This window comes from Hippopotamus amphibius, chromosome 3 (assembly GCF_030028045.1).
Source record: "Hippopotamus amphibius kiboko isolate mHipAmp2 chromosome 3, mHipAmp2.hap2, whole genome shotgun sequence".
In the NCBI taxonomy this organism is placed as follows: Eukaryota; Metazoa; Chordata; class Mammalia; order Artiodactyla; family Hippopotamidae; genus Hippopotamus; species Hippopotamus amphibius.
Genome location: NC_080188.1, coordinates 126,607,092 through 126,633,860, shown reverse-complemented (window position 1 = coordinate 126,633,860; position 26,769 = coordinate 126,607,092). Strand labels below are relative to the sequence as shown.

General features: G+C 49.2%; 1 protein-coding gene across 1 annotated transcript; it reads left to right on the top strand.

Moving 5' to 3' along the window:
- Nucleotides 1–17,429: 17,429 nt before the first annotated feature.
- CATSPER1 (cation channel sperm associated 1) lies at nt 17,430–26,233 on the top strand. Its single transcript, XM_057727179.1, has 12 exons — nt 17,430–18,705; nt 19,614–19,826; nt 20,557–20,670; nt 20,841–20,997; nt 21,250–21,341; nt 21,489–21,632; nt 21,797–21,860; nt 22,014–22,086; nt 22,216–22,273; nt 23,633–23,708; nt 25,802–25,916; nt 26,074–26,233. The coding sequence occupies exons 1-12, from the start codon at nt 17,430–17,432 to the stop codon at nt 26,098–26,100; spliced, it is 2,409 nt and encodes an 802-aa protein (XP_057583162.1). The 3' UTR covers nt 26,101–26,233.
- The last annotated feature ends 536 nt before the right edge of the window (nt 26,234–26,769 follow it).

Genomic DNA, 26,769 nt, shown 5'->3' with positions numbered 1-26,769 from the left:
GTAAGTAAAGACACCAAGACATTGCTATCAGCTCCTCTTCATTTTATCTTTCACAGAGACAATCATTGGCCTGGTTGGGTAATGGAGGTTGCAAGGTTTAGTTGGCAAGTTGTTGGACGTGCCCTGGCCTTGAAAAGGGGCTGTTTTTTATAACACAGCACTTTTTTCCTGTGGTGCTCTGGAAAAGGCAAAAGACAGTAATTAGAGACCTGCAAAGGCATAATTAGGTTTCTGGTGTTAAATGGCTTTAAAGAATTGTACTAGACTCAAAGTCATCTATCCAAAGAAAAGCAGACACATGTGCTCTGGCCCTCAGGCCAAGACGGTGTCTGTCTGCCACTGTCCCCTGCCCCTGCTCCCCCCGCCCTAGCCTCTGGTCATACCTTTGCCAGGAACATCCTTCACCTTGCCCTGCATCCTCCTGGAAAACTCAGACATGCCTTTAAGATTTGCCTCAATAGACCTCTCCTGCCTTCCCCCATCCTCAGGCAGGTGGGCCCTCTTTTATAAACCTTGCCCCACTTCTGCAAAGAACACAACTCTGGACTCAGAAAAATCTGGATTCAGGGACTAAGTGGAATCATCTGGAAGTATCAGGCTGTGGGAGAGGGATTCTCTGTTTGAGGTAGGAGCAAGGGCAGACCCTAAGCAGGCACCAAATCCAAGATTAGCCTTCAGTGGCTGAGACTCTGGCCCAAACATTTCCAGCTTCAGCCACAACCCAGAGGAACAGGCCCCAGCCCCTGGGACCCCAGTGCCCTGCAGAGAGCCTCCTCCCATCTGTGCCCTTTCTACATGTCTCCTGCCTTAAGAAGCTCATGCTCAGGTCTGGGACAGTTTGTAAGAAGCAACCTGGGCGACAGTGACTTGATGGAAGCAACTAATTCCATCAGTGCTTTGGAATTCAAACCCTGGCTCTGCCACTTATTGATTACATTACCTTGGTCTTAACCTTTGAGCCTCACTTTCCTCACCTCTGAAATGAACACTCCTGAGCTTTGTGAACAGTAATTGAGATAAGGCACTTAGAACAGTGCCCGACACATGGAAATGTTCCCAAAGTGGCCACTTTGGTGTCATCAGGGCTCCTTCGGGACAGACACCCTTCTCACTCTAGATGTCACAGGTTGGCACATCTATTCCAAGAGTTTTCCAGCAGATGGGAGAAAGCACTTTGAGGTAAGGGTGCCTTTTTCTACAGGCGAGCAGCAGCTTTGATTTTTATGATTATAGAAGGATGTGCAAAGCCTGTGGGTGATGCCAAAAAGTTGGCCTCTGTGCACCGGTTCCAGATCAAATCTTGGAGACAGAGTTTTGGGTGAAGTAGAAAAGAATAGCTTTATTGTTTCGTCAGGCAAAGGGGGGCACGGTGGGCTCCTGCCCTCAAAAACTGTGGGTCCCAACCCAGGAGGATTTGGTAAGGAGTATTATAGTACGATTCAAGGGTGGGGTTGCTGATAAGAATGGTGTGTATGCAGGGCCTGTACTCCTTTAATCTGGTCTCAGGTAATCTCTTGATGAACTTCTCTGGTTCCTTTAATCTGGCCTCAGGTGGTCTTCTCTGGAATGAAGAATGCTGACATCTTCCATGTATTGGGGGCTTTAGTTCTATAAACAGCTCAGAAGATATTGTTATGTGTATTCCTTGAGGGAGAACCAAGACCCTGCCCCAAGGCTGCACTATTGATTCCTGGCTGCTCCTCCCTTGTCTCTGTATCCCCTTCCTTCCCTGATTAGCAACTCTTTGAATCTGCCCTTTGGGACTCAGGGAAGGTCATGGAGGCTGGAGTCTGTTCCCTACAAACAAGAAATGGGGGACACGGGAAGGCGTCTGTGCCCAGGAGACCCACAGGGTCCTGCTTGGTTTCATGGGGAGCAGAGAGGACAGGAGTGTCTGCCTGAGCCATCTGGAGAGGCGCGCTGAAGAAGCTGATAGGGATAGAGCAGGATAATCAAATAGTTAGCTTGTAAATCCCACTAGGGGACTGTAGATAGAGAGGGAACTTTAGGGGGCTTTGGGAGACCATAGTAAGTACATGATGGTTCAGGAAAGCAATGGGAAAATCCTGAAACAATGTGGGCTTGCTTGACTCACAAAGCAGAGCAAGTTGCTTGCAACAACACTAAGCAACAGAGGCACAAGTCATGCCTCAAGACAATAAAACAGTAATAGAACAATAAGGCCTACATCCTGCCCAGTGATGTCAACAAGTTAATGATCCCTAAGGCATGCTCTCTGCACTCATAAAAAACAATAATTTAGGGAAAGGTGACACTTCAAAGTGAAAGACCCTCGTTACACTGAGACCTGAAATAATTTTTCCATCGTGCCACGACAGTCCCAGATGAGCCACATGGATTCAAGACCCCACCCCTCACCCGACATGTTGGAGGAGTTAATGATGGAAGACTTGAAGGAGAAGGAGGAAGAAGGTGGTCTTCTCCTCCTCCCCTCCTTTCCTTTGATTATAAAAATGTAACCTGCTAAGTACTCAGGGCAGGGCAGTGGGGTGCTCACCTGCCAGCTTGTAAGCCTCACAGGTGTCCTATCCCAGCAAATCACTTCTTATCTATCACTTTGCCTCTCGCTGAATTCTTTCTGTGTTGAGACATAAAGAAACGGAGCTTCCCGAGGCATCACCTGGTGGTTTCAAAGGCATGTCCCAGCTGAGAGAAAGGACAGGGAAGTGTGCTCCAGATAGTGCTGGGCTACCTGGATGGGGAGAAGATGCCAGTGTCCAGTTAGGAAAGGCCTTGAATAACACACTTAGAAGTCCAGCTTGTTCTGCACAGAACACTGGAGTAAATGGAATGGCCAGAGATGACCAGCAGGGGGTGGTGGGCTGTCCCCGGAGGGGAGAGAGTCATCATCTCAGCCCATCTGTAGCCCATCCCTGGCACAGCAGTGCACCAGGTAGGGAGCTCTGTTGTTGACAATGGGAGCCACTGTCTATTAAAGGCAGGAGAAAGGGCTTTAATAACCTGCAGATGCTGCAGGGAGAAGGCATGGTAAGAAGAGCCATGACACCAATTAACATTTACTGAGCACGTGCTATGTGCTGCATGCTTTTCTCTGCGCCTTGTGCATTTTAACTTGCTTTTTTTTTTAAATTACTTTATTTATTGGCTGTGTTGGGTCTTCATTGCTGCACACAGGCTTTCTCTAGTTGCAGTGAGTGGGGGCTACTTACTCTTCATTGTGGTGCACGGGCTCCTCATTGCCATGGCTTCTCTTGTTGCAGAGCACAGGCTCTAGGCACGTGGGCTTCAGTAGTTGCAGCACATGGGCTCAGTAGTTGTGGCTCGCGGGGTCTAGAGTGCAGGCTCAGTAGTTGTGGCACACGGGCTTAGTTACTCCACAGCATGTGGGATCTTCCTGGACCAGGGATTGAACCCTTGTCCCCTGCACTGGCAGGCAGATTCTTAACTACTGTGCCACAAGGGAAGCCCTTACTTGCTTCTTACAACAATTTCATGAGGTAGGTGTTATTCTTACCCCTTCACAGAAGGGGAAGCTGAGGTACAAAATGGTAACGTGCCCAAACTCACCCACACACTCAGGAAGAAGCTGAGCAAGAACTGAAACCAGAGTGCAGGCTCCTTTTACTAAAGAGCCTGTTTATAAAAGCCTCCTGAGAGTGGCTCAAAGGGAAGGGAGGGGCAAGGAGATGCTTTGGATGTTGGAGTGGAGGAAGGCAGGGATCTGCCAACACAATCGGGAGGCTTCTTGGGCTGTGCTAGAGGAGTGGAGAGGGGGTTGCAGGGCAGGAGAACCTGAGGAGAGGAGACAGCCTCTCAGGCCGTCCAGACAAGGGCGTGCAGGGGAGAAGGGGAGATGATAGGGGGCACCGAGATAAGCTTTTCTGACCCAGCAAGTCCTCAGGAATCTGGCTGGCCATCCCTCCCCTTCCCAAGAGGAGCGCCCTCCGGTGGGCTGAGAACAGGACAAGAACAGCCTCCTCCACCCCTGCTCTCAACTCCCATCCCGATCTCCTGGGATTTTCACAAAACCCAGGCAACAGGAGCGCAGGAGTCAGATCCTAATCCCCCAATACAAATGGGGAGACTGAGTCCCAGGGAGGGGAAGTGGCTCAGAGGTCACCTAGATCCAGGGCAGAACAGGAGTGGGGACATTCCCATGAGTGTCCGGCCACTGGAACCACAGGAGGCAGGATCCTGGGTCCTCTTCCCTAATTTTGCCTCCAGCCCAGGGCTCCCCTCCTAAGTGTTCCCAGGATCGTCAAACCCACTGTTCAAACCAAACGTCTCATCTTCAGCCCAACCAGCTCCTTCTCCCGTGCTCTCAGTTTCAGGGACTGGCACCCCCATTCATCTAGATGCTCAAGCCCCAATCCTTCACGTCTCCTTAATGTGTGCCTCACCCTTTCCCCAACACCACCTACCTATCCGTCACTGCGTCCTGTGAATCCTGAATAACTGGCATCAACCCACCGCTCTTCCCCAACATCTCTCGTAGTCCCAGTCATCAGAGTTTTTCTGCTGGTTAGGCCAACACTTTCCTAATTGACCCACCGGCCTCAGGCTCCCCACAGCAAACAGTCCTCTCTGTGTGCAGCCATCCTTCTTAGAGCCATCTGATCCGATCCTATCACTGTCCTGTTTGAAATGCCACCCCCCTTACCAGCCCACGAGGCCCAGCCTAGTCTGACCCACCAAAAACCTTTCACCTGCATCTCCCACTTCCCCTCTACCCCCATCCCCCATCTTGTTCCAGCCACTCTGGATTACACACCATTACCTGAATGCAGTGGTATGCCAGGTCTGGCTCTTACTGGCTCTAGAATGCTGAATTATATTAAAAACTAAATTGTAATTTTAATTAGATTATACAAACTTCCTGTTAAATAAATTTTATTAAGAACAAAGGTAATGAATACTCACGACTCATTACTTCCTAATTTGTTTCCTAGATTTTACTATTATTTCTGCTCTTAAGGTTGTGTAGGCCTGTTGCATCTGCCTGGTGGAAATGCTAGAGAATGGGGTACTCTTTATTGTCCATTTCTTCCAAATAGTGTTCAGCTACATTACATTGGTAGCATGAAATCAGCCATGGTGCAAGTAGTTACAGTGCAAATCAACAAAGAGTATAAATCAGATTGATTCATTGTTCTGTTGATCACCTAGACCAGGGATAACCAAACTACAAGCCAAGTCTGGCCCACCACATGTTTTTGTAAATAAAGTTTTATTGGGACCCAGCCACACCTATTCTTTTCCTTATTGTTCTGTGGCTGTTTCTGCACTACAATAGAAGAGTTGAGTTGTTGCGATAGAGACTGCGTGGCCCCAAAAGCCTAAAACATTTACCTCCTGGTCCTTCCTGGAAAAAGTCTGTTACTCATTAACAAAAACAAAAAATAGCAACCAACATTCACATCAGAACTACACATGGAGAGATGGATGTCAAACGCTCCCCAGCACACCACTGCCGGAAGGTGCCAGGACATTCACACCTCCCTTCTTGGCACATCTTCTCTTTGCTCATATGCCTTTTCTTTTCTGATCCATCTGTAGAGCTCCTCCCCATTCTTCAGAATGTCCATTTTCCCATGCTCCTGTATTAGTGAGCAATGTGCTGTGTAGCAAACCACCCCTAAATCTAATGGGTTTTAAAAATGCATTGTTTCTCATTAGAGTATGTGTCATCTGGGTGGTTCTGCTGACCTTGGCTGGGCTTGATTGATCTCAACTGTACTTACCCTCCGTGTGGGATCAACTGCAGGGCAGGGAGGGGCTAGCTAGTCTGTGATGGCCTCAGCACATATGACTCACCTATGCGCCTTACAGTCTCTCTTATCTTTAGCAGAGGAGACTGGGCTTGTTCTCAGCACCCGAGTGTGGGTCCAAGAGAGGAAGGAAAAATGGGCAAGCTCTTTCGAGGCTTTCAAGAGACACTCCATCACTTCTGCCACATTTTATTAGTGAAACCTGTCCAGATTCAAGGGTTGGGGAAATCGATGTTTCAGTCACATTTCATGGGGCATTATAGATAGAAGCAGGAGAAAACTGGGGTTCTTTTTATGTTCAGTCTATCACACTATCTTCCCTCCTTTCTCCAAGCAAGGGAGCTTACTCCTGATTCTGTGTTCATCCAGCACTCCTAAGAAGCAAAACAAAACCCAGCTTGCCATAAGCACTTTGTTACAATAAGGAAGCTACCAGAGGCATTGATTTATTTACCTTTGTGCACAAATGACAAGGATGGAGCTGTAAATTTCTTCAGACATAGAAAATGGCAATTTGTGTATCTTTTTTTTCCCCATGAAATGTTTTTTTCTGAATCTCCTTATTGCCTATTCCTTTCTTTTTTTTTTTTTTTAAGAACTTTTATTGAGATACAGTTAACAGACAATAAACAGCATATATTTAGCGTGTAACAATTTGGTATCCCAATCTCCCAATTCATCCCCCTCCAGCCCTCCCCGCTTTCCCCACTTGGTGTCCATGTGTTTGTTCTCTACATCTGTGTCTCTATTTCTGCCTTGTACTTCCTCTTTCATAGTTGTTAGAATTTGCCTTGTGTATTGAGGTGCTCCTATATTGGGTGCATATATATTTATAATTTTTATCTCCTCTTCTTGGATGGATCCCTTGATTTTTTTTTTTATTTTTTTTATTTTTTGGGGGGTACACCAGGTTCAATCATCTGTTTTTACACACATATCCCCGTATTCCCTACCTTCCTTGACTCCCCCCCCTCGAGTCCCCCCCACCCTCCCTGCCCCAGTCCTCTAAGGCATCTTCCATCCTCGAGTTGGACTCCCTTTGTTATACAACAACTTCCCACTGACTATTTTACAGTTGGTAGTATATATATGTCTGTGCTACTCTCTCGCTTTGTCTCAGTTTCCCCCCCACCCCTCCTTGATCTTTATGTAATGTCCTTTCTTGTCTCTTGTAACATTTCTTATTTTAAACTCTATTTTATCTGAGGTGACTGTTGCTACTCCAGCTTTCTTTTGATTTTCGTTTGCATGGAATATCTTTTTCCATCCCCTCACTTTCAGTCTGTATGTGTCCCTAGGTCTGAAGTGGGTCTCTTGTAGACAGCATGTACATGGGTCTTGTTTTTGTATCCATTCAGCCAGTCTGTGTCTTTTGGTTGGTGCATTTAGTCCATTTACGTTCAAGGTAATTACTGATAGGTATGTTCCTATTACCATTTTCTTAATTGTTTTGTGTTTGTTTTTGTAGGTCCTTTTCTTCTCTTATGTTTCCCGCTTAGAGAAGTTCCTTTAGCATTTATCGTAGGGCTAGTTTGGTGGTGCTGAATTCTCTTAGCTGTTGCTTGTCTGTAAAGCTTTTGATTTCTCCCTTGAATCTGAATGAGATCCTTGCTGGGTAGAGTATTCTTGGTTGTAGGTTCTTCCCTTTTATCACTTGAAATATATCGTGCCACTCCCTTCTGGCTTGCAGAGTTTCTGCTGAGAAATCAGCTGTTACCCTTATGGGAGTTCCCTTGTATGTTATTTGTCGTTTTTCCCTTGTTGCTTTTAATAACATTTCTCTGTCTTTAATTTTTGTCAATTTGACTACTATATGTCTTGGTGTGTTTCTCCTTGGGTTTATCCTGCCTGGGACTCTCTGCACTTCCTGGACTTGGGTAGCTCTTTCCTTTCCCATGTTAGGGAAGTTTTCAACTATAATCTCTTCCAATATTTTCTGGGGTTCTTTCTCTCTCTCTTCTCCTTCTGGGACCCCTATAATGCGAATGTTGGCGCATTTAACATTGTCCCAGAGGTCTCTTAGGCTGTCTTCAGCTCTTTTCATTCTTTTTTTCCTTATTCTTTTCCACATAAGTGATTATCACCATTCTGTCTTCCAGGTCACGTATTCGCCCTTCTGCCTCAGTTAATCTGCTGTTGGTTCCTTCTAGTGTATTTTTCATTTCCGTTATTGTGTTGCATATCTCTGTTTGTTTGCTCTTTAATTCTTCTAGGTGATTGGTAAACTTTTCCATCTTTGCATCCAGTCTTTTTTCAAAGCTCTGGATCATCTTCACCATCATTATTCTGAATTCTTTTTCTGTAAGGGTGCCTATCTCGTCTTCATTTAGTTATTTTTCTGGAGTTTTATCCTGTCCCTTCATCTGGTACAAAGTCCTCTGCTTTTTCATTTTCTCTATCTTTCTGTGGCTGTGGTTTTCAGTTCCACAAGACAAAATACTGCTGATACTGCTTGATACTGCTGTCTGCCCTCTTGTGGAGGAAGCTATCTAGGAGGCTTGAGTGTGCTTCCTGATGGGAGGGACTGATGGTGGGTAGGGCTGGGTGGGCAGAGCTCAGTAAGACTTTAATCCCATTTGGTGGGCAGAGCTCAGTAAAACTTTAATCTGCTTGTCTGCTAATGGGTGGGGCTGTGTTCACACCTTGTTGGCTGTTTGGCCTGAGGCTACTTAGCACTGGAGCTTACAGGCTCTTTGGTGGGGCTAATGGTGGACTCTGGGAGGGTTCATGCCAATGAGCACTTCCCAGAACCCCTGCTGCCAGTGCCCCTGCCTCCTGGGTGAGCCACAGCTGCCCCCCACCTCTGCAGGCAACCCTCCAACACCAGCAGGTAGGTCTGGTTCAGTCTCCTATGGGGTCACTGCTCCTTCCCCCTGGGTCCTGGTGAGCACACTTTTTTGTGCACCCTCCAAGAGTGGAGTCTCTCTTTTCCCCAGTCCTGTGGAGGTCCGGCAATCAAATCCCGCTGGCTTTCAAAGTCTGATTCTCTGGGGATTCCTCCTCCCGCTGCTGGACTCCCAGGTTTGGAAGCCTGACATGGGGCTCAGAACCCTCACTTTAGTGGGTGGACTTCTGCAGTATAACTGTTCTCCAGTTTGTGAGACACCCACCCAGCATTTATGGGATTTGATTTTAACGCAATTGCGCCCCTCCTACCATCTCATTGTGGCTTCTCCTTTGTCTCTGGATGTGGGGTGTCTTTTTTGGTGAGTTCCAGTGCCTTTCTGTTGATGATTGTTCAGCATTTAGTTGTAATTCCAGTGCTCTTGCAAGAGGGAGTGTGCGCACATCCTCCTACTCTGCCATCTTAATCCTATCTTCAATTTGTGTATCTTTTTAAGTTACTGGGGAATTCCTTGGCAGTCCAGTGGTTAGGACTCTGTGCTTTCACTGCCAAGGATGTGGGTTCAATCCCTGGCCAGGGAAATAAGATCCCACAAGCCATGTGGTGGGGCCAAAAGATAATAATAATAATATCATAAAAAAAGTTACTGTATCTGCCAGGATTTCATCAGAGAAACAAAATTACTGGGAGTGATTATATTCAGTAATGGTGTATCATAGGGATAAGACCCTACATAATTCTGAGGGCTGATTATATAAGACTGCTTTCTTTGTTTCTGGTGCTGGAGCTAAAAGACAGCAGGCAGACAGTTGGAATAAATGTGATGAGACGTGAGGGAAGCAAGAACAAACTGGCACCTGTGAGGAACAAGCTAGCATTCACAGGATGGACCAGAACCCACATCAGTCTCTCACTGCATCTAAGCCTCCAACTTTAATGAAGCAGATGACCCACAAGAGAAGCTGGCATGCCACCAGGGAGCTGAACATGCACCTGAAACAAGAGTAGCAGAAGCTGGAGGACATGTGGACCCACCTACTGCCCGATGCCAACAAGGGGAGCTAGCAAATGAGGGTCATTGTGAGGGAGAAGCAACTGCTTCTGGTGCCCCTGCACCAACGTTCCTAGTGGAAAAAGGACACAACTCCTGTTTCACGTCTACCTTCCAGAACTTACACAAAACGTCACTTGTGGCCCACACTAAATGGAACTATGCAGGGAAGAGAATTCTGGGATACAGTTCCAGCTTAGCTAAAATGACACTGTACAAATTCACTGCAGCTTCAGATGTTAATTCGAATATTATTACCCATGGAGACCAATTAGCACCAAAGGTCTTTAGAGATGAAAGGTCACATTCCTGAGGCCCTCAGATTCATGCTGTGGTTATTTCTCCCATTCCAATTGATTGTGAGATTAGTACTCAGTAGCTGGCAGACTCTCCCATTGGTTCCCTGCCAAAGTAGTGTGGACCATTACGGTAAAATGGGCCAGCTGAAAATCTCTGGAATTGTGCCCCCACTTCTGCCAAGTTATAGACCAGAATGGAAACCACAACCCTGAAGAAATTGCAAAGATTAGTGCCACCATTAAGGGTTTGGGAGATACAGGAGTGGCGATTCCTGCCACATCCCCTACTTGTTTGCAGGTGGGAAGGCAAACTTAGTGATGAGGCAATGCTAATCACAGCTGCAATTCTAGATTGAGATCTTTATTGGAACAAATTAGTATAAACTCCAGTAACTGTTATGTGACTACTGAACTAACAAATGCTTCATCTAACGTTCCCATGAGTATGGGAAATTACACTTGTTTGCATTTACATAGCAAGGATAACAGTATACCTTTACTGTCTTGTCCCTGGATTGTGCCATTCTCCTGCAAACTGCAAGGTCCAAAGGGACTTTGATAGTCTTGACAACCCAGAGAACACCATGTTGGCATGCTCAATTGATGCTATTATGCTAACTGGACACTGTGAGCAGGAAACAGCTAGCACATTAGGTGCCTTACACGTATGTGTGCCAGAGAGTTGGAGATGAACCCCGTGGAAGTTCGAACTGCCTGCCACATCAGGAAAGTTTCCAGGGATCCAGAGGTCTGGGGGATGTTGCATGTCTCTTCTAAAGTGAGAGACAGGGACTTGCCTGGTGGCCCAGTTGTTAAGACTCCAAGCTTCCAATGCAGGGGGCGCAGGTTAGATCCCTGGTCAGGGAACTAGGATCCCACATGCTGTGCGGTGCAGCCAAAATAAATAAATAAATAAAATGTAAAGATGAATAAATAAATAATAAATAAACTGAGAGAGAAGTTGCTGCAGCTTATACCATATGCCACAAAAAAGAGGAGCAATGCATGGTGTGTCTTTTGGATTTTGGAGCCAACATAGATCACACTGGGGCAAGCTGCTTTGACTCATTTTCTGGGTAACCTGTAAATCTGACAATGTTCAATCTGGATCTAAAAAAGGCTCTTCAGGGACTTCACTGGTGGCACAGTGGTTAAGAATTCGCCTGCCAATGCAGGGTACACAGGTTCGATCCCTGGTCCAGGAAGATCCCACATGCCACGGAGCAACTAAGCCCGTGCACCACAACTGCTGAGCCTGTACTCTAGACTCCTTGAGCCACAACTACTGAGCCCGTGTGACACAACTACTGAAGTCCACGTGCCTAGAGCCTGTGCTCCGCAACAAGAGAAGCCACCGCCATGAGAAGCCCATGCACCACAACGAAGAGTAGCCCCCCTTGCCACAACCAGAGAAAGCCTGCACACAAAAACGAAGACCCAACGCAGCCAATAAATAAGTAAATAAATTTATTTTAAAAATAAAAATTAAAAAAAAATACTCTTCAAAAGTCCAGGCTATGGTGCAAGCTGCCCTACCACTTGAGCATTATGCCTAGTAGATCCAGGTACCTGACTTAGGTGTCAGCCAAAGATGCCATGTGGCATCTCTGGCAAGCCCTAACAGGAGGATCACAGCTAAGACCCATGGAATTTTGGTCATGCTATCCTCTGCCAGCTACTATTCTATCTTCTCAAAAGCAGCTTCTGGCTTGCTACTGGGCCTTGGTGAAGACTGAATGCCTGATTTATGGAACACCTATTGGTTATCAGACCCAAATGTTTATCATAAACTGGGTGTTATCTGACCCACAGAATCTTGAAATTGGATTTTCACAGTCGCATCCCATTAGAAATTGAAGTGGTATGTATGATACTAGGGGGAAGGTATAAGTGAGCAGTTTGTGATTAACAAGTACACACTCATACGTATAAAATAGGTAATCAACCTGGACCTACTGTATAGTAAGGGCGGTCTGATCCAGAAGGCACAGAAAAATTACCTGAGTAGGTGGTTCAGACTCCCGTGGTATCCGTTTCTACTGCTTCACCTCCTTTCCCTCTGTTTATACTCAAAGGCTTCAAGGGAAGGAGGAATAAGGACAGGCCTGATTTATGGAAGGCTTTGAACAGTAAACCAGCAACAGGCCCATTCAGAGTTGGCCCTGAAAGACAGTGGTGAAGGAAAATCCTCCCAGTGGGCAGAACTTTGGGCGATATATATATTATCCACTTTGTGTGGAAGGAAAGAGGGGCTAAGGTGCAGATCTACATGGACCTTGAGCAATATCTGATGGGCTAGCCATTTGCAGAGACTTGGAAAGCACACAACTGGGAACTTTATGACATGACGGTCTAGGGGAGAGGTCTGTGGATGGCTTCTCAAAATGCTCACAGAATGGGAAATTACTCATGTCCCAGGTAAATGCAGTGTAAGGCAGTCAGCACGGGCGTCCTCACTAATTGGATAAGATGACCCATCCTATAGATTCAGCCAGTCTCTTTCCCCAAGCAAATTGGAGCTTTCTCAGTGGACCTATCGCAAAGTCAGAAGCCACCAGATTTCTATATGGCTATGTACGAGATGTCTGTGTTCTTCGTCCAGGTTTTCACACAGGTCTATTTTTTTTTTTTTTTTAACTAAGAAAAAATTTATTGTGGTGAAATATTCATTAACATGAAATTTGCCATTTTTAACCCTTTTAATGTACAATTCAGGGGCATTGAGTATATTCACAATGTTGTGTAACCATCGCCATGGTCCATCTCCAGAACTTTTCATCATCCCAAACTGAAACTCTGTACCCGTTAAACAATAGTTCTCCATCATCCCCTCCCCACAGCCTCTGGTAACCACTATTTAACCTTCTGTGTCTATGAATGTGCCTGTTCTGGGTACCTCATTTAAGTGGAAGCATCTGAGATCTGTTCTTTTGTGTCTGGCTTATTTCACTTAGCATAGTGTCTTCGGGGTCCATCCATGTTGTAGTATGTTGTCAGAATTTTCTTCCTTTTAAGGCTGAATAATATTCCATTGTATCTATGGACCACATTTTGTTTCTCTCTCCATCTGTCCATGGACAGCTGGGTTGTTTCCACCTCTTGGCTGTCGTGGATAACAGTGCTACAAACAGGGATGTACGGATACCTGTTTGAGTCCCTACTTTCAATTCTTTTGGTGCATACCCAGAAGTGGACTTGCTAAATCATAATCACAGGGTTTTTTAATTTTGTTTTTGGGGTTTTTAGTTTTTAGTTTTTTTTGTTGTTGTTTTTCTTTTTGTTTTTGCTACACCATGCCACACCACGTGGATTGCAGGATCTTAGTTCCCTGACCAGGGATTGAACTTGCACTCTTAGCAGTGAAAGTGCAGAGTCCTAAGCACTGGACCACCAGGGAATTTCACAGTTTTTTAAACACTCTCAAGTAAAGTCTTTGTTTCATCAAGTTAACCATTTTGCAGCATCATTCTTTTTTTCATCTGCAAGAGTTTGTGACACCAGCACCTCCCTGTAAGGAAAGTAGTGTGTGTGGCAATATCAGATTTTTTTTTAACATTTTAAATGTATGTATGTATGTATTTTTGGCTGCATTGGGTCTTCGTTGCTGTGTACAGGCTTTCTTTAGTTGTGGTGATTGGGAGCTACTCTTCGTTGCGGTGCACAGGCTCCCACTGCAGTGGCTTCTCTCGTTGGAGAGCACGGGCTCTAGGTGCACAGACTGCAGTAGTTGTGGCACACAGGCTTAGTTTCTCCACGGCATGTGGAATCTTCCTAGACCATGGCTCGCATCCATGTCCCCTGCATTGGCAGGTGGATTCTTAACCACTGTGCCACCAGGGAAGTCCCAAAATCAGGTTTTTCTTTGTTGGGATTTGGCTGGTTTTGGTTTTTTCTTTTTCCCTCTTTCTTTCTTTCTTCTTTCTTTCTTTCTTTCTTTCTTTCTTTCTTTCTTTCTTTCTTTCTTTCTTTCTTTCCTTCCTTCCTTCCTTCCTTCCTTCCTTCCTTCCTTCTCTTTCTTTCTTTCCCTTTCTTTCTTTCTTTCTTTCTTTCTTTCTTTCTTTCTTTCTTTCTTTCTTTCTTTCTTTCTTTCCTTCCTTCCTTCCTTCCTTCCTTCCTTCCCTTTCTTTCTTTCTTTCTTTCTTTCTTTCTTTCTTTCTTTCTTTCTTTCTTTCTTGCCACACAGCACGGCGTGAAGGATCTTCCCCAACCAGGGATCAAACCCGTGCCCTCCTCAGTGGAAGGACAGAATCTTAGCCACTGGACTGCCAGGGAAGTCCTGGTTTTGCTTTTTTGTAAGAGCGGTGAAAACTCTTATGGAGCGAATTATTGATGGAAACACCATCAGTTCAAATGCCAAGAGAGTTCTTCCAAAACAGACCTTCTGATTCTGAATGTGGAGAAAACACTAACCATATCTTGGCTGTTTGTGTGTAAAAGCTGTTTGCAGCAACAAAGAAAAATGTTGATTATCCGCATCGTTTACAAGTCTCACCAGTGGTATAACATGGTATTTATCGGTGAAATCTATTGACTCATCAGCCTTGATAAAGAATCTGTTGTTTTCCAGCAAATTACCAAGGGGGGGTGGGGAGAAAAAAAGGAAAAAGTCTTCAGCATCATGTGACATCAGTATGTCGCATTGTCATTCTCTTTGAGAGCAGAACCTTTCCACTCTTCTGTTGGGCATCTTGTGCTAACATTTCACTCATATAATTTTACATGCCAGCATTATTAGGTTCTTTTTTCTGGACAATAGTTTCTGTTACAAACAAGTTGCTCTTTGAGGCTTCGTGCCAAATGTGGCCTATAAAAGCCTTAATCTGTCTGTTTTGAGACACCATAGGTAAAAATGAGCACGTTTATTTGTCAAATGGTTGTAATTTGTAATTAAGTTCTCTTCAATTTTCCTGAAGCCATTGCTAGATTTGTAAATTGTAACTGTTCATCGCTAACCCTACCAAATTTGTCCACAGTCCTAAGCTCCTCCTCTTTCACTTCACACCTGATAACAAAACGTCACCACGTTGAATCGATAGACACATTTGTAAAACACAAACGCCAATAAGACATACAATAAAAGGACATCATAAATAAGTAAACAGGAAACTCGCAACAAAATACGGTCATGCTGAAATTCACTTCTAACCTGCAAAATTCACGTTTTACAGCGTTTACATCAACAGCAAAGTGTCAGGGAGGCCGCTAAGTCACAGCAAAAATTATCTCTTTAGAAGAAAAATATCCTCTGATTTTCTATGAGACCAGAAAGAGTGGCTGCTCCCCTAAGTCAGTCATCGGTGCATAAGGGGAGATGGGGGGAGGTAACCAAGAGGACGAGGCTGAGGTCATCCATCTTTACTGCCTCTTCTCCAGGCAAAACGGTGTTCACACATGATGGACAGACTTCCTGATCTCACGCTGAAAACTGAGCACGGCTGCACCCACTGAGCACTGCAGAAGCTTCCCGAGGCTGCTCGATTACTGTCCATCACTGAAAGCGCTGACATCACATGGCATGTGAGATTCAAAAGTAATGCTGTTTTGGTTTTTTTCTTATCACAAGACAGAAACATCTCAAGGCTAATTCTGTGCTTTTGCAGAACCCAGAAATCTCTGCCCTAGAATAGCAATCCTGTCTGCTTGTTGGTCCATGCTCTAGCCCATAGGAAGGGGGGAAACAGAGGTTCCAGTGCCCAGTGCTGGAAGTTCTCACATCGCTTCTGCTCTCACCCAAGGCACACTGGGAAATGTCAGCACTAGTTGGAAGGCCGGGTGCCAGGAAGAAGAGCTGAATGGATATGTGGAACAATTAGCAGTCCTACTGTTACCGAGTCTAAGTCACGCTCGCTGCATGACAGGCCAATGAATCGGAAACAAGGTGTCGAGGCAAGGAATTTGACTTTATTTGGAAAGCCAGCAGACGGAGAAGATGGCAGACTGGTGTCTCAAAAAAAAACAACAAAAAAACTTCCTTCAGTCCCAATTCGGGCTCTTTTTATACACCAGAGGGGAAGGGGGAGGGGCCCACCAGTGGCTGACCAGGACCACTAACAGGGGCTGGTTGACAGTCGCTCACTAATGGGTCGCTTGCTTTGAGGGAGGGGCCCACCATACTTCAGGTTAGGTCCCATCTGGGGAGGTCACTGTTACACTACCACAGACTCTTCCCTTATCTGCTGCTGGCGATAGACACTGAGCCCCTTGAGGACTTTCACCACTGGGAACCTGGTACCCCATGTGGCTGATGGGCATGGCTATGACCAAGCACTCAGGAAGCAGCTGCAGTCAAAGGAGGGACCTGAAAGCTTCTAGAAGAGCTGCACTGGGCATGAATGAATTCTGATGGATTTCAGCAGGAAGTCAGGACAGCATGGTGGTGAAGAAGTTTGGGATTAGTGCTGATTTGAAATTCTTATTTATTGAGCAGCTCATTTATATCCTTTGAGCCACAGTACCATCCTCTGCAAAATGGGGATACTAATATCCACCCTGTGGGATAATTGTGAAGATTAGATTAAAAATGCATACAAACCCATAGACTATACAACACCAAGACTGAACCCTAATGTAAACTATGGAGTCTGAAAGGTGGTGCTGTGTCACTCATTGCAGGTTCATCAGTTGTAATAATTGTACCACTTTGGTTGGAATGTTAATAATGCGGGAGACTATGCATGTGGTGGGGGCACAGGGCGTATGGGAAATCTCTGTACCTTCTCCTCAATTTTTTTGTGAACCTTACCTTGCTTTAAATAAAGCCTTATTTTAAAAAGAAAAAAAAAGTGCATAAAGTAGGTCCTCAATAAATAACGGTTGATAGTTTTATTTTAGTATTAACCCAAGAGGGGGATTTCTATCACTCTCAATGATCAAGGAGAGAATAACAGTACTAACTAACATTTATTATGCTGTAGGTATAAGCTTTACATATCTTAACTTTTTTGATCCTATGCGATACATGTTATTATCCCCATTTTACAGAGGAAGAAACTGAGGCACAGGAAGATTAAGCAGCTAGCCCAAGGTCACACACCTACTTTCAGTGGAGTTGGGCACTTTGAACTTCAGAGCCAGTGGGTATCTAGGTAGAACTGGAGACTAGACCATTTGGCTTCTTAAAGTTTTTTCCAACAACAGTGCTAAAGCCACTGCTGGGGCCTATGGTCCAGCTTTGCCATTGACCTGCCATTGACCTGCTGGGTCACCTTGGGTCAGTCCCTTTCTCTTTCTTGACCTCAGTTTTCTCCTTTTTCAATGAAGAGGTTAGCCACACTGATCCTTGATTCTGAACCGTAAGCCAGGAGGAGGCATTTGGGCATTAGACCTGCGAAGGGGCCTGCTTGTGACATCATAGAGAGAATTCCATGAGAAGTCAGGCTTTCCTAGAAGCCCCAGTGCCACGGCTTAGGTGAGAAAGGCAATCCAGGAAGGGCTCTTAGGCCTGTATCTTGAGCTTTCCTCATTCCAGGGTTCCCAGCATCGTCATGGATCCACCCTCGATGGCTGAAAAGGCTCAAAGTGAGGCCAACACTGATGACTCAGATGTGTTCTCTCACCCCAGCTCATCAACCCCACCCCACAGACCAGGCCACGGTGGAGTCCACCGCCATCACCAAGGTGTGTCCCGTCCCCATGGCGAGTCCCACCATCATGGCATATCCCATCATCATGGTGGATCTCACCACCCTGATGAGTTCCAAGACTTCCACGACAATGCCTTCTCCCACCATGGAGAGGCCCGCTGTCACCACTCCCCATCCCTTTCCCCGGATCCTTCCCAGGGCACTTTCATCTCCCACCTTTCCTACGGTAAGGACCACTTTGATGGTGAACAGCACTGTGGCAGCAGGAGACATCGCGGGAGGTCCCACCAACACAGGGAGTCCTACCATGGGGGGTCTCACCGCCACAGCGAGGTTTCCCACCGTAGTGGGCTTCACCACCAAGGTGAGCCTGACTGCCATAGAGAGTCCTCCCACTATGACAGCCCTGCGCACCACAGTGAGGCCCATCACCAGGGCGGGCACCACCATCAGGAAGCCCACCACCACAGAAGGCCTGCCTCCATGGGCTCCTACCACCGCGGCGAGCACCACCACCCTGCCGAGCATCACGGCGGCGAGCACCACCGCGGTGAGCACCATCCAGGCGAGCGTCACCGCGGCGAGGATCACCGCGGCGAGCATCATCCCGGCGAGCATCACCGCGGCGAGCATCACCGCGGCGAGCATCATCCCGGCGAGCATCACCGCGGCGAGCATCACCCCGGCGAGCATCCCCGCGGCGAGCATCACCGCGGCGAGCATCCCCGCGGCGAGCATCATCCTGGCGAGCATCACCGCGGCGAGCATCACGTCAACAAGCATCACCCGGCCAAGCACCACGGCGGCGAGCATCACAGCGGCGAGCACCACCGCGGCGAGCACCACCACAGGGCGCACCAGCACAGTGCACCTCCTCATCATTACCTCCACCGAGATCACCGCTACGGGGAGTACCATCGTGGCAATTCCCAGCTCTTTGACCCATACACGTCCTACAGCGTGACCTCAGCCTCCCTCGGCTCTGCCTATTCTCGTCAAGTAGCCCCCCAACCTAGCAAGCCGGAAAGACAGAGCTCAGCCTTCAACTTGGTTCGTGCCCATAGCACAGTGTACTCACAGCACTCCCAGACCTCCAGCAAAGTCCATCCTCAGGACTCCTCCTCTAAAACCTCAGAAAGCTGGCCTGGGGAAGAAGAGCAGATTCAGAAGCGCAAAAGTGAGTCCTGGATCCCCCCTACCCCCCACCCCCCAAATTCCAGCTGCCTGGCCCAGATTCCAGACCTGTGTCAGGCCATACACGTCCTTCCACAGATCACGAGGCTCTGCTCTCACCTGCAGGTGTATTCCATTGGCTGTTCACTCGCCCGACAGTTCATCATCCCATCTTTTATTCCTGGAATTAGGCACTTCTTCGGTCAGTTGGTTGATTCAGTCACTGCTTTATTCATTTGCATGTTCACTTCTGGAACATTTCCTCTTCTCTAATATGAAAGCTGGGGGTGGTCACGTACACACCCAATCCTAGATTACCCAGTGATGGGGTCCATCATCCGTACCAGAACATTTACCACTGTAGATTCTGTTTGTCCACATTTCACCCACTAAACTCTGAGCTTCTTGAGGACAGAGGCTGGAACCAGTGCCTGAACGAGGGCCTGGTTGGAGGACAGGGAGGGACCTTGGCTGTTAACATACAGTCCCCCAAATTTGGCCCCTGGTAGTTCCGTAAACATGGCATCAGCCTCACAAGCAAGCAGCGAGGGCTGAGTGTCTAATTGTTTGTGGGCAGAGAAGGCAGCTGAGAGGGGGAGATGTTTCACAGAATCTTGGAAGGAAAGGGAGAGTTTACCAAGAGGATGGGGTGGCGAGGAAGATCGGGTCTTCTGTATGGGGGTTGCCATGTGAGTATCGAAAATCATGGAGGTGTAGGAGCATAAGCTCAAGCAGACCTCAAATCCCAAGCAAGCTGGCATCTGCCGGAGAAGGGGTCAAGCCTGTGGCTCCTATACCAGCGGAGGACTAGCATGGAGGCACCTGAGCGAGCTCATGGCAGGCAGGCCAGGGAAGGTACCCTGATCCCTGTGTCCCCTCCCCCACGGGCTTGGCTTTCTGGCCCTCTAACAGGTGGCCGAGCCCTGCGGACCCACAAGAAGTTGCATGCTGTGAACCTCTTCCCCTGGTTGTGGGAAAAATTAAGCCATCTCCTTTGGGGCCTTCGGAGAATGCTTAGGAAACTGACCGACTCCCTGGCCTTTGAAGCCTTCATCGTCTTCATCGTCTGCCTCAACACCGCCATGCTTGTGGCCCAGACCTTTGCTGAAGTCGAGGTCCGGGGAGGTAAGAGCCAGGGAGTTGCATTCATATGGAGAAGGCCATTGGTGTTGTTCCAAGTCTCCTGTGGGCTTGACCAAACGCCGGGTGATTTATGGAACTTAGCCCATTTGATCCTCACCCTGGGAAGTAAGTAGCATTGCCCAGCAGTAGAGTGAGGCTCAGAGAGTTTTGCTGAAGTCAACCAAACCAGCCCTCCAAGGACAGAAAAGCCCAATACATTTGAGGGTGTGCTGTTCAGGACTACAGCCACCAGGTGGCGCGTCAGCTCTAAGTTTGCTGCTTTGTGCGGGAAGGATTCCCAGGACCCAGGTCCACTGGAAGGGCCAGGAGACCACATGAGAAGGAGGCCTTTGGAGGGACAAGGGTGGGAAAGCTGAGAAGATGGTCCCTAAAAGCCGGGGGAGCAGAGTGAAGGTAAGGACCTGCCACAGGGCCCATAAATTAAGGAGAGAAGAAGAAAAGTGATGTTTCTTGCAAGCTGTTTTAGGCTCCATTCGAAGCTCTTTACTATGTGAAATGCATTTAATGCTCATGAAAACTCTATCAGGCAGACTGTTACTATCACCATTTTATAGGCAAGAAAAATGAGGCACAGAGCAGTTAAGACACAGAGCCGTTGGGCGGAGCCAGGTTCTCCCTAAATGGCTGTGACTGAGTTTCCAGTGGGGAGGAGGAGGGAGGGGCTGGGTTGTTGGGGAGGTCCCTGAGTGAGCCCCCCACCATGTCCCCACAGAGTGGTACTTTATGGCCTTGGACTCCATCTTTCTCTGCATCTACGTGGTAGAAGCTGTGCTCAAAATCGTTGCTCTGGGCCTCAAGTATTTTTTGGACCCCTGGAACAACCTGGGTGGGTAGGGATGGGACATGTGTGTGCTCGCCGTGTGTGCGCATGTCGTGGGAGCCCCTGAACTGCCCAGGGGCACCAGGATCAGGGGGTGTTGGTGCTGGGAGGGCTGTGGGCCTGGGCGCAGGGCCTGGGCAGGAGCCTGTTACACCTGGGCGCACCTGTGTCTGCAGATTTCTTCATCATGGTCATGGCTGTGCTGGACTTCATGCTTGTGCAGGTCAACTCTTCCTCCACACGCGCGGTCTATAACCAAAGCGTCTTCCGCATGTTCAAGGTCTTCAAGAGCCTGCGAGCCTTGCGGGCTATCCGGGTCCTACGGAGGCTCAGGTCAGTGGGACCACCGCTCCCCACGAAGAGGCTGCAGACTCCAGCCTGCTTTTCTGATGAGTCTCCTGTCATCACTAGGATCAATCTCTTTATTTTCCAGAGAGGGGCTGGCACACCACCACCCTGAGTCACTAGCAAATCAGGGACCTCCTGCCTGTAACCAGCAGTCCCTGAAATCTGTAATCAGCTCCGCCTGCTGGGCACAGATCCCCGCCCCACTGACTCAGCCTCCCTCTCAACCTCTGCCCACAGCTTCCTGACCAGCCTCCAGGAAGTGACTGGGACCCTGGGCCGGTCCCTGCCGTCCATCACCGCCATCCTCATCCTTATGTTCACCTGCCTCTGTATCCCATGCCTCGGGGGCTGGGGTGGGAGTGTGAGATGCTGCAATGGATGGAGTCAGGGCAGAGACCAGGAGCTGGGGGCGGAGGGTGGAGAGAGGAAGTGGGGAAAGGGGACCGTGAGAACCTGGTTTGGTCCTCAACAGCCAGTTCTGTTCTCTGTGGTGCTCCGGGCACTGTTCCGTCACTCTGACCCCAAGCGCTTCGGGAACATCTTCACCACCATCTTCACCCTCTTCACCTTGCTCACCCTGGACGACTGGTCCCTCATCTACCTGGACAGCCGGGCCCAGGGTGGGGCAGACCTCAGACTGGGTGGAGGGCAGGGGCTGGCTGGGTGGACAGACCCTGAGGGCTCAGTTACCCCATCTGCAAAGTGGGGCTTCTGAGGCTTGCTGGTAGGGGTGTGGTGAGGACCCGCAAGGAACTCACAGTTCGAATGACTCCCTCTCCCCCAGGCGCCTGGTACATCATCCCCATTCTCATGATCTATATCATCATCCAGTACTTCATCTTCCTCAAGTGAGGACCCTACCCTTGTGCACCCCAGCTTCACTCCCCCTAACCTAACCCTGGGGCACCCCTTCCCCTCCCCCTCCAACATGGTTCTACCATGATGAACCCAGAGGAGGGTGCAGGGCCTCCCCTCCAGCCTCCTCCTGTTTCCCGCCCCAGCCTGGTAATTGCCGTCCTGGTGGATAACTTCCAGATGGCCCTGCTCAAAGGCCTGGAGAAAGTGAAGCAGGAGGTAGGAAGGGGGTGGGGCAGGTGGACCAATCCGGAAGACACTGGGAGGGGGGCACAGACGCTGGAGGGAAGGAAGGAGGGTGCTCCAGGGATGGGCAGACGTGGGACTCTGGCCTCTTCTTGGCAGAAGGCCGCCCAGATCCGTGAGAAGCTGCTGGATGACTCACTGACAGAACTCATTGAAGCAGGTACCAGCACCCTGCTTCTTCCCAAACAGACACAGACTCCAGGCCCAGCTTTATTTATTTATTTATTTATTTTTGGCCACACTGCGTGGCTTGCAAGATCTTAGTTCCCCAACCAGGGATCAAACCAAGGTCCCGACAGTGAAAGCACTGAGTCCTAACTACTGGACCAACTGCCAGGGAATTCCTGATGCCCAACTTTAGAGTCTTAGAATCTGAGATTCAGGAGAACATTCAGAGATTAGAACTCTGGTCCAAAGAGCTCCATGACTATCCGCCAAAGCCAGTTAAACTGAGAGTCAATTCTTTAAAGACCCATTTGCAAAACAGCTAATTTGCCAAATTATGATTCACCAAACATTCGTTTCTGTTAATAACTTACAAAGTTTTTAGCAGTTGGTCTTATATGCGGTGGTTTCAACTGTCTTTGAGGCTTTTCTCAAGGAGTTATACACACTTGTCCAGAGCCACTCAAAGTGGATTGAGAGTCTATAAAAATGAAGTTTCCTGTACATGTTCATTTTTACACACCTGACTTTCTGGGTGCATAGATTTTGAGCCAATTGCTTTGCCTCCTGCTTAAAGATCTTCAGAACTTTAGAATCTGAGCCCCAGAATCCCACTCTTAGGATCATTAACACCAGGGACTAAGGGCCCTCAGGGGTCACCTGGCCCCTCACCTGCACTCTCCAACATGAACACTCAATGCAGAAAAGCTTAAGCAAAAAGAGAAATTAATTGTATCAAATTACTTAGCAACTTCAGAGCCCAGGGGCTTTCAGGAATGGCTGGATCCAGGACCTGATGATGGTTGAGATCTGGTCTCCTTCCATCTCTCTGCTCTGTGGCTCTCTGTGTGGTTTTGTGCTTAGGGTGCTCTTCATCTGTGGTGGGAAAATAACCACCTGCAACTCTAGTCCCAGATCCTTTAGCTATCCCCAGCTCTCCCAGCAGAGGTCCTCTTCTCCCAGAGTTTCCAACAAAGTCTCAGAAATGAGTCTTCCTGGCTCAGGTCGATCACCTGCCTGTTTGTGAGCCAATCGCTATAGCCAAAAGGATAGGCTGTTCTGCTTGGCCAGGCTTGAGTCACATGTCCTTCAAGCTTGGGGGCGGGGTCAACCCCAACTAGACAATGTGCACCTAAAGAGGTATAAGTGCCTCCTCAGGAAAACCCGGAGATTTACCAGAAGAGGGAATGAACACTAGATGGGCAAACAAACAAAACACACTCCATGCCCAGAGAAGCCATCTCTTTGGGGGCATCCTGGACAAACCCCACTTTGGCTCATGACACACGACGTTTCCTCCACCCCCTCTCAATCCAGGCAGCATCTTGACCTCCCCCTTCTTTCTCTACATCAGAGCCTAAAGAGGTGATAAGTGAACACACTATACAGAAGCAGCTCATTGAGAAAAAATTTGGAGCCATGACTGAGAAGTAAGGAGATGCGAAAGGAGGGGAGGCCTCAGGTCTGAGGGAAGAGGTCTGGCAGCCTGACCGGTGGGCGGCAGGGAAAGGGGCATTGCCCGCCTCTCTGGAAGGGCCATAGGGCCCTAAGGCTTATGTAGAGCCTGTGGGTGGGATGTGGAGGCCATGAGTGGCTTCTGCTCACCCAGAGTCACCTGGTACCACCAAGAGAATCCCACCAGCAGCAGCCAAGAGAGCTCTTCTGAGGCTTAGGGCCCAGGGCAGGGGCAGCGGACAGAGGCTGGAGGAGCAGGGGCTCTTCTCACCTTTTTACTCGAGAAGCATCCTGTTGCTTGCTCTGGGCCAGGTTCCACAAGGACTCCAAAGGCCCAAAGAGGACACAGACTAGCACCTGCCCATGACGGCCCCCCTCTAAAGACCTTTGCGGGGCCACGTAGGGTGGGTGGACTTCAGTTGGCTGCAGGGATAAGGAGGGTGGGTCGGGGAACAGCTTGGAAAAGGACTGGGAGGCAGATGTCAGTGTGAGTGGCTGGCTGGGCTGGGACTTCTGGCTGTGCTCATGGCCAGGGATCCTCCTTGGCTCTCAGGCCTGGCTGCTCAGAGAGCCTTCTCCCCGAAATCTGGGGCCCGCCCCACCTCATCCAGACTGTTTCGAAAGCAGCTTGACTGCTGGCACCTTCCAGGCTCTTCTCGGCCACCGACAGAGCTCAAGCCCTAATCCCTCCGTGATCACGGCAGCGCCTCCCCCAGCCTCCCCTCCCGCCTGCCCCGGCATATCCTGGCACCACACCGCACCACACAGCACATACTCGTCCACCTTCAGGCCTTTGTTCACACTGTTCTCTCTGCCTGGAATGTTCTCTGGCTGCCGACACCAGGCTCAGGTGATCAAGACTTGGAAGAGCTGGGACACCTCCCAGCTGGCTGCCCTCCACCCTCCACATTCCAGCTCCTCGGACCCCAGCCTGGGTTGGGTCTTGGCTCCTCTGTGGGGTTTCTCAGCCTCCAAACGCTTCCCCAGTGGCCCCACCTCCACCTCCACTGAGAGTGGTCTTTGTTTTTGTTGTCGTTGTTTTGTTTGTTTTCATCTTTCTTCTTCCTTCCTCTTTCTTTTTACTTAGAGAGTGATCTTTGTTAAAAGAAGGCTTTTCCTGCCTTCCCTGAGTTTACAACCCTGCAAGGGTTCCTGCTTCCCTTAGCTTAAGGTCCGGGTGCCCTGCTTTGACCTTCCCTGGATGTCTCCACCTTGAATTCATCCGTCCTCTAAAACCTCCTTCTCCAAGGCCTGCCCCGGTCCCAAGTACACTCCCCCCTGTTCACAGACCTTGGCGTGCTAGCAACCCTGTCTGAGCTCAGCAAACGCTCAAGTGTCTTTCAAGCTCAGCTCAGTGGTTCTTCCTCCAGAAGCGTTTCCTGATCCCCAGTACTTGGGTGAAGTTTTCCTCCTCTGGGCCCTTCAGTGCCCTGTGTTTACACTTATCACAAGTGTAAACACCCTTGGTTTGCTCACCTGGCTCTGTCACAGACTGAGTTTCTCGAGGGCAGGGGCTGTTTCTTATTCATTTCTATGTCCTTGAAGCACCGTGCAGTGTTCATTGATTTCAGGGTTATTTTGATGGATGGATTGATAAGACAGGCTGGCAGTGAAAGAGTTCATGAATGGGTAGTGGGTGGAGGTGGGGTTTAGGTGGATGGCTGACTGCACTGCATAGTGAAGAGGTGGGGGGTGGGGCCAGGGAAGAGCAGGTGGACGGAGGGAGAGATGAGTGAGGGAAATAGTGGGTTGGTCCTGTGGGTGAGTCAATGGCTAAATAGACAGGCGGGTCTGCGGGTAGGCGGTTGAGTGGGTGCATGAGTCAGTGTGGAGTAGTTTGAACAGATGGAGGGACCAGTGTTTGGGAGGTAGTTTAATCATCAGAACCCTGTGTGGTACCAGCAGATGGTGGGGGCAGAGGGGCATATGTGGAAGAGGAGATATATCACGGAGGGCCACACACAGAAAAGTGGTAGCCATGGCCGGAAATGGAGGCACAGGGAGGAAGGGGGCTCTGGGGGCTGAGACGGCCCAGCCTTGCCTCCCCCCACGCCTCCCCCGCCCTCAGGCAGCAGGAGCTCCTGTTCCATTTCCTGCAGCTGGTGGCTGGGGTGGAGCATTTCCAGCAGAAATTCCGCTCCCAGGCAGCTGTCATCGATGAGATTGTGGACACCGCATTTGAGGTGAACCAGGCAGGACCCAGGAGGAGCCGGATGGAGGGGGAGGGCACCAGAAGGCCTGGCTTCGGGGGCTTGTGCCAGGAAGCGGCCCTGAGGAACAGGGGTGTGGGCCTCCAGGAGGCAGAGGGCTGGTGCCATCACCCCCCACTCCACCCCACAGGCTGGAGAAGAGGACTTCAGGAAGTGACCCCCAGAGAGGCAGCCCGGGTCCAGACTTCAGCCCCTGGCAGGCTGTCCACTGGGTCGGACCAAATCCCTGTATCTGCTGGAAAGATCGTTGGGCCTGCAGGGCTGGGCCCCAACAGAGTTTTAAAACTCCAGGTGGCTCTGTGCCCTCACTGGCTGGGCCGAGACACAAGGGAACCTGTGCATATGCATGCACGCACGTGCACCCTCGAGCCTGTGTGTGCGGGAGTGTTTCAGGTGAGCGGCTCTGTCCTTGGATCCCTCCCTGCCCAGCTGCGGCCAGGCATCCTGGCCTGGCCTGGCCTGGCAGGGCCTTAACAGCAGCCAGAGGGGTGATGTGGAAAGTGGGCCAGAGTCAGGACTGGACGGAGAGTGGGCAGTCACCCTGCTTTGGGGAGGGAGGCCCATCTGGCCGAGGAGACAGGAGAAAAGGAACAGGCTGGGACAGTCCATGGCTGTCGGGGCCTGAGGGGCCAGGAAGCTCCAGAAACGGGGGCTCAGAGCCCAGGAACTGGGGCCTACCAGAACCCTCAGCATCCACTATATGCGGACAGCCTGAGCTCAGAAGGCAGAGGTCATGGCCGTTCCCTGCCCTGCCTGGGGTCAGGCTAAAGAGCCTTGGTGAGAGGAGGGAGGGTGAGGCTGCTTAAGTCCTTCTGGCCTCAGGAGG

What these genes read in the sequence shown, in the direction of transcription:
- CATSPER1 (XM_057727179.1), top strand. Translation starts at nt 17,430, where the DNA reads ATGGATCCACCCTCGATGGCTGAAAAGGCTCAAAGTGAGGCCAACACT. An exon ending in GCAGATTCAGAAGCGCAAAA is followed by an intron (nt 18,706 to 19,613) that starts GTGAGTCCTGGA and finishes GCCCTCTAACAG; the next exon opens with GTGGCCGAGCCCTGCGGACC. An exon ending in CAGTACTTCATCTTCCTCAA is followed by an intron (nt 21,861 to 22,013) that starts GTGAGGACCCTA and finishes TTCCCGCCCCAG; the next exon opens with CCTGGTAATTGCCGTCCTGG.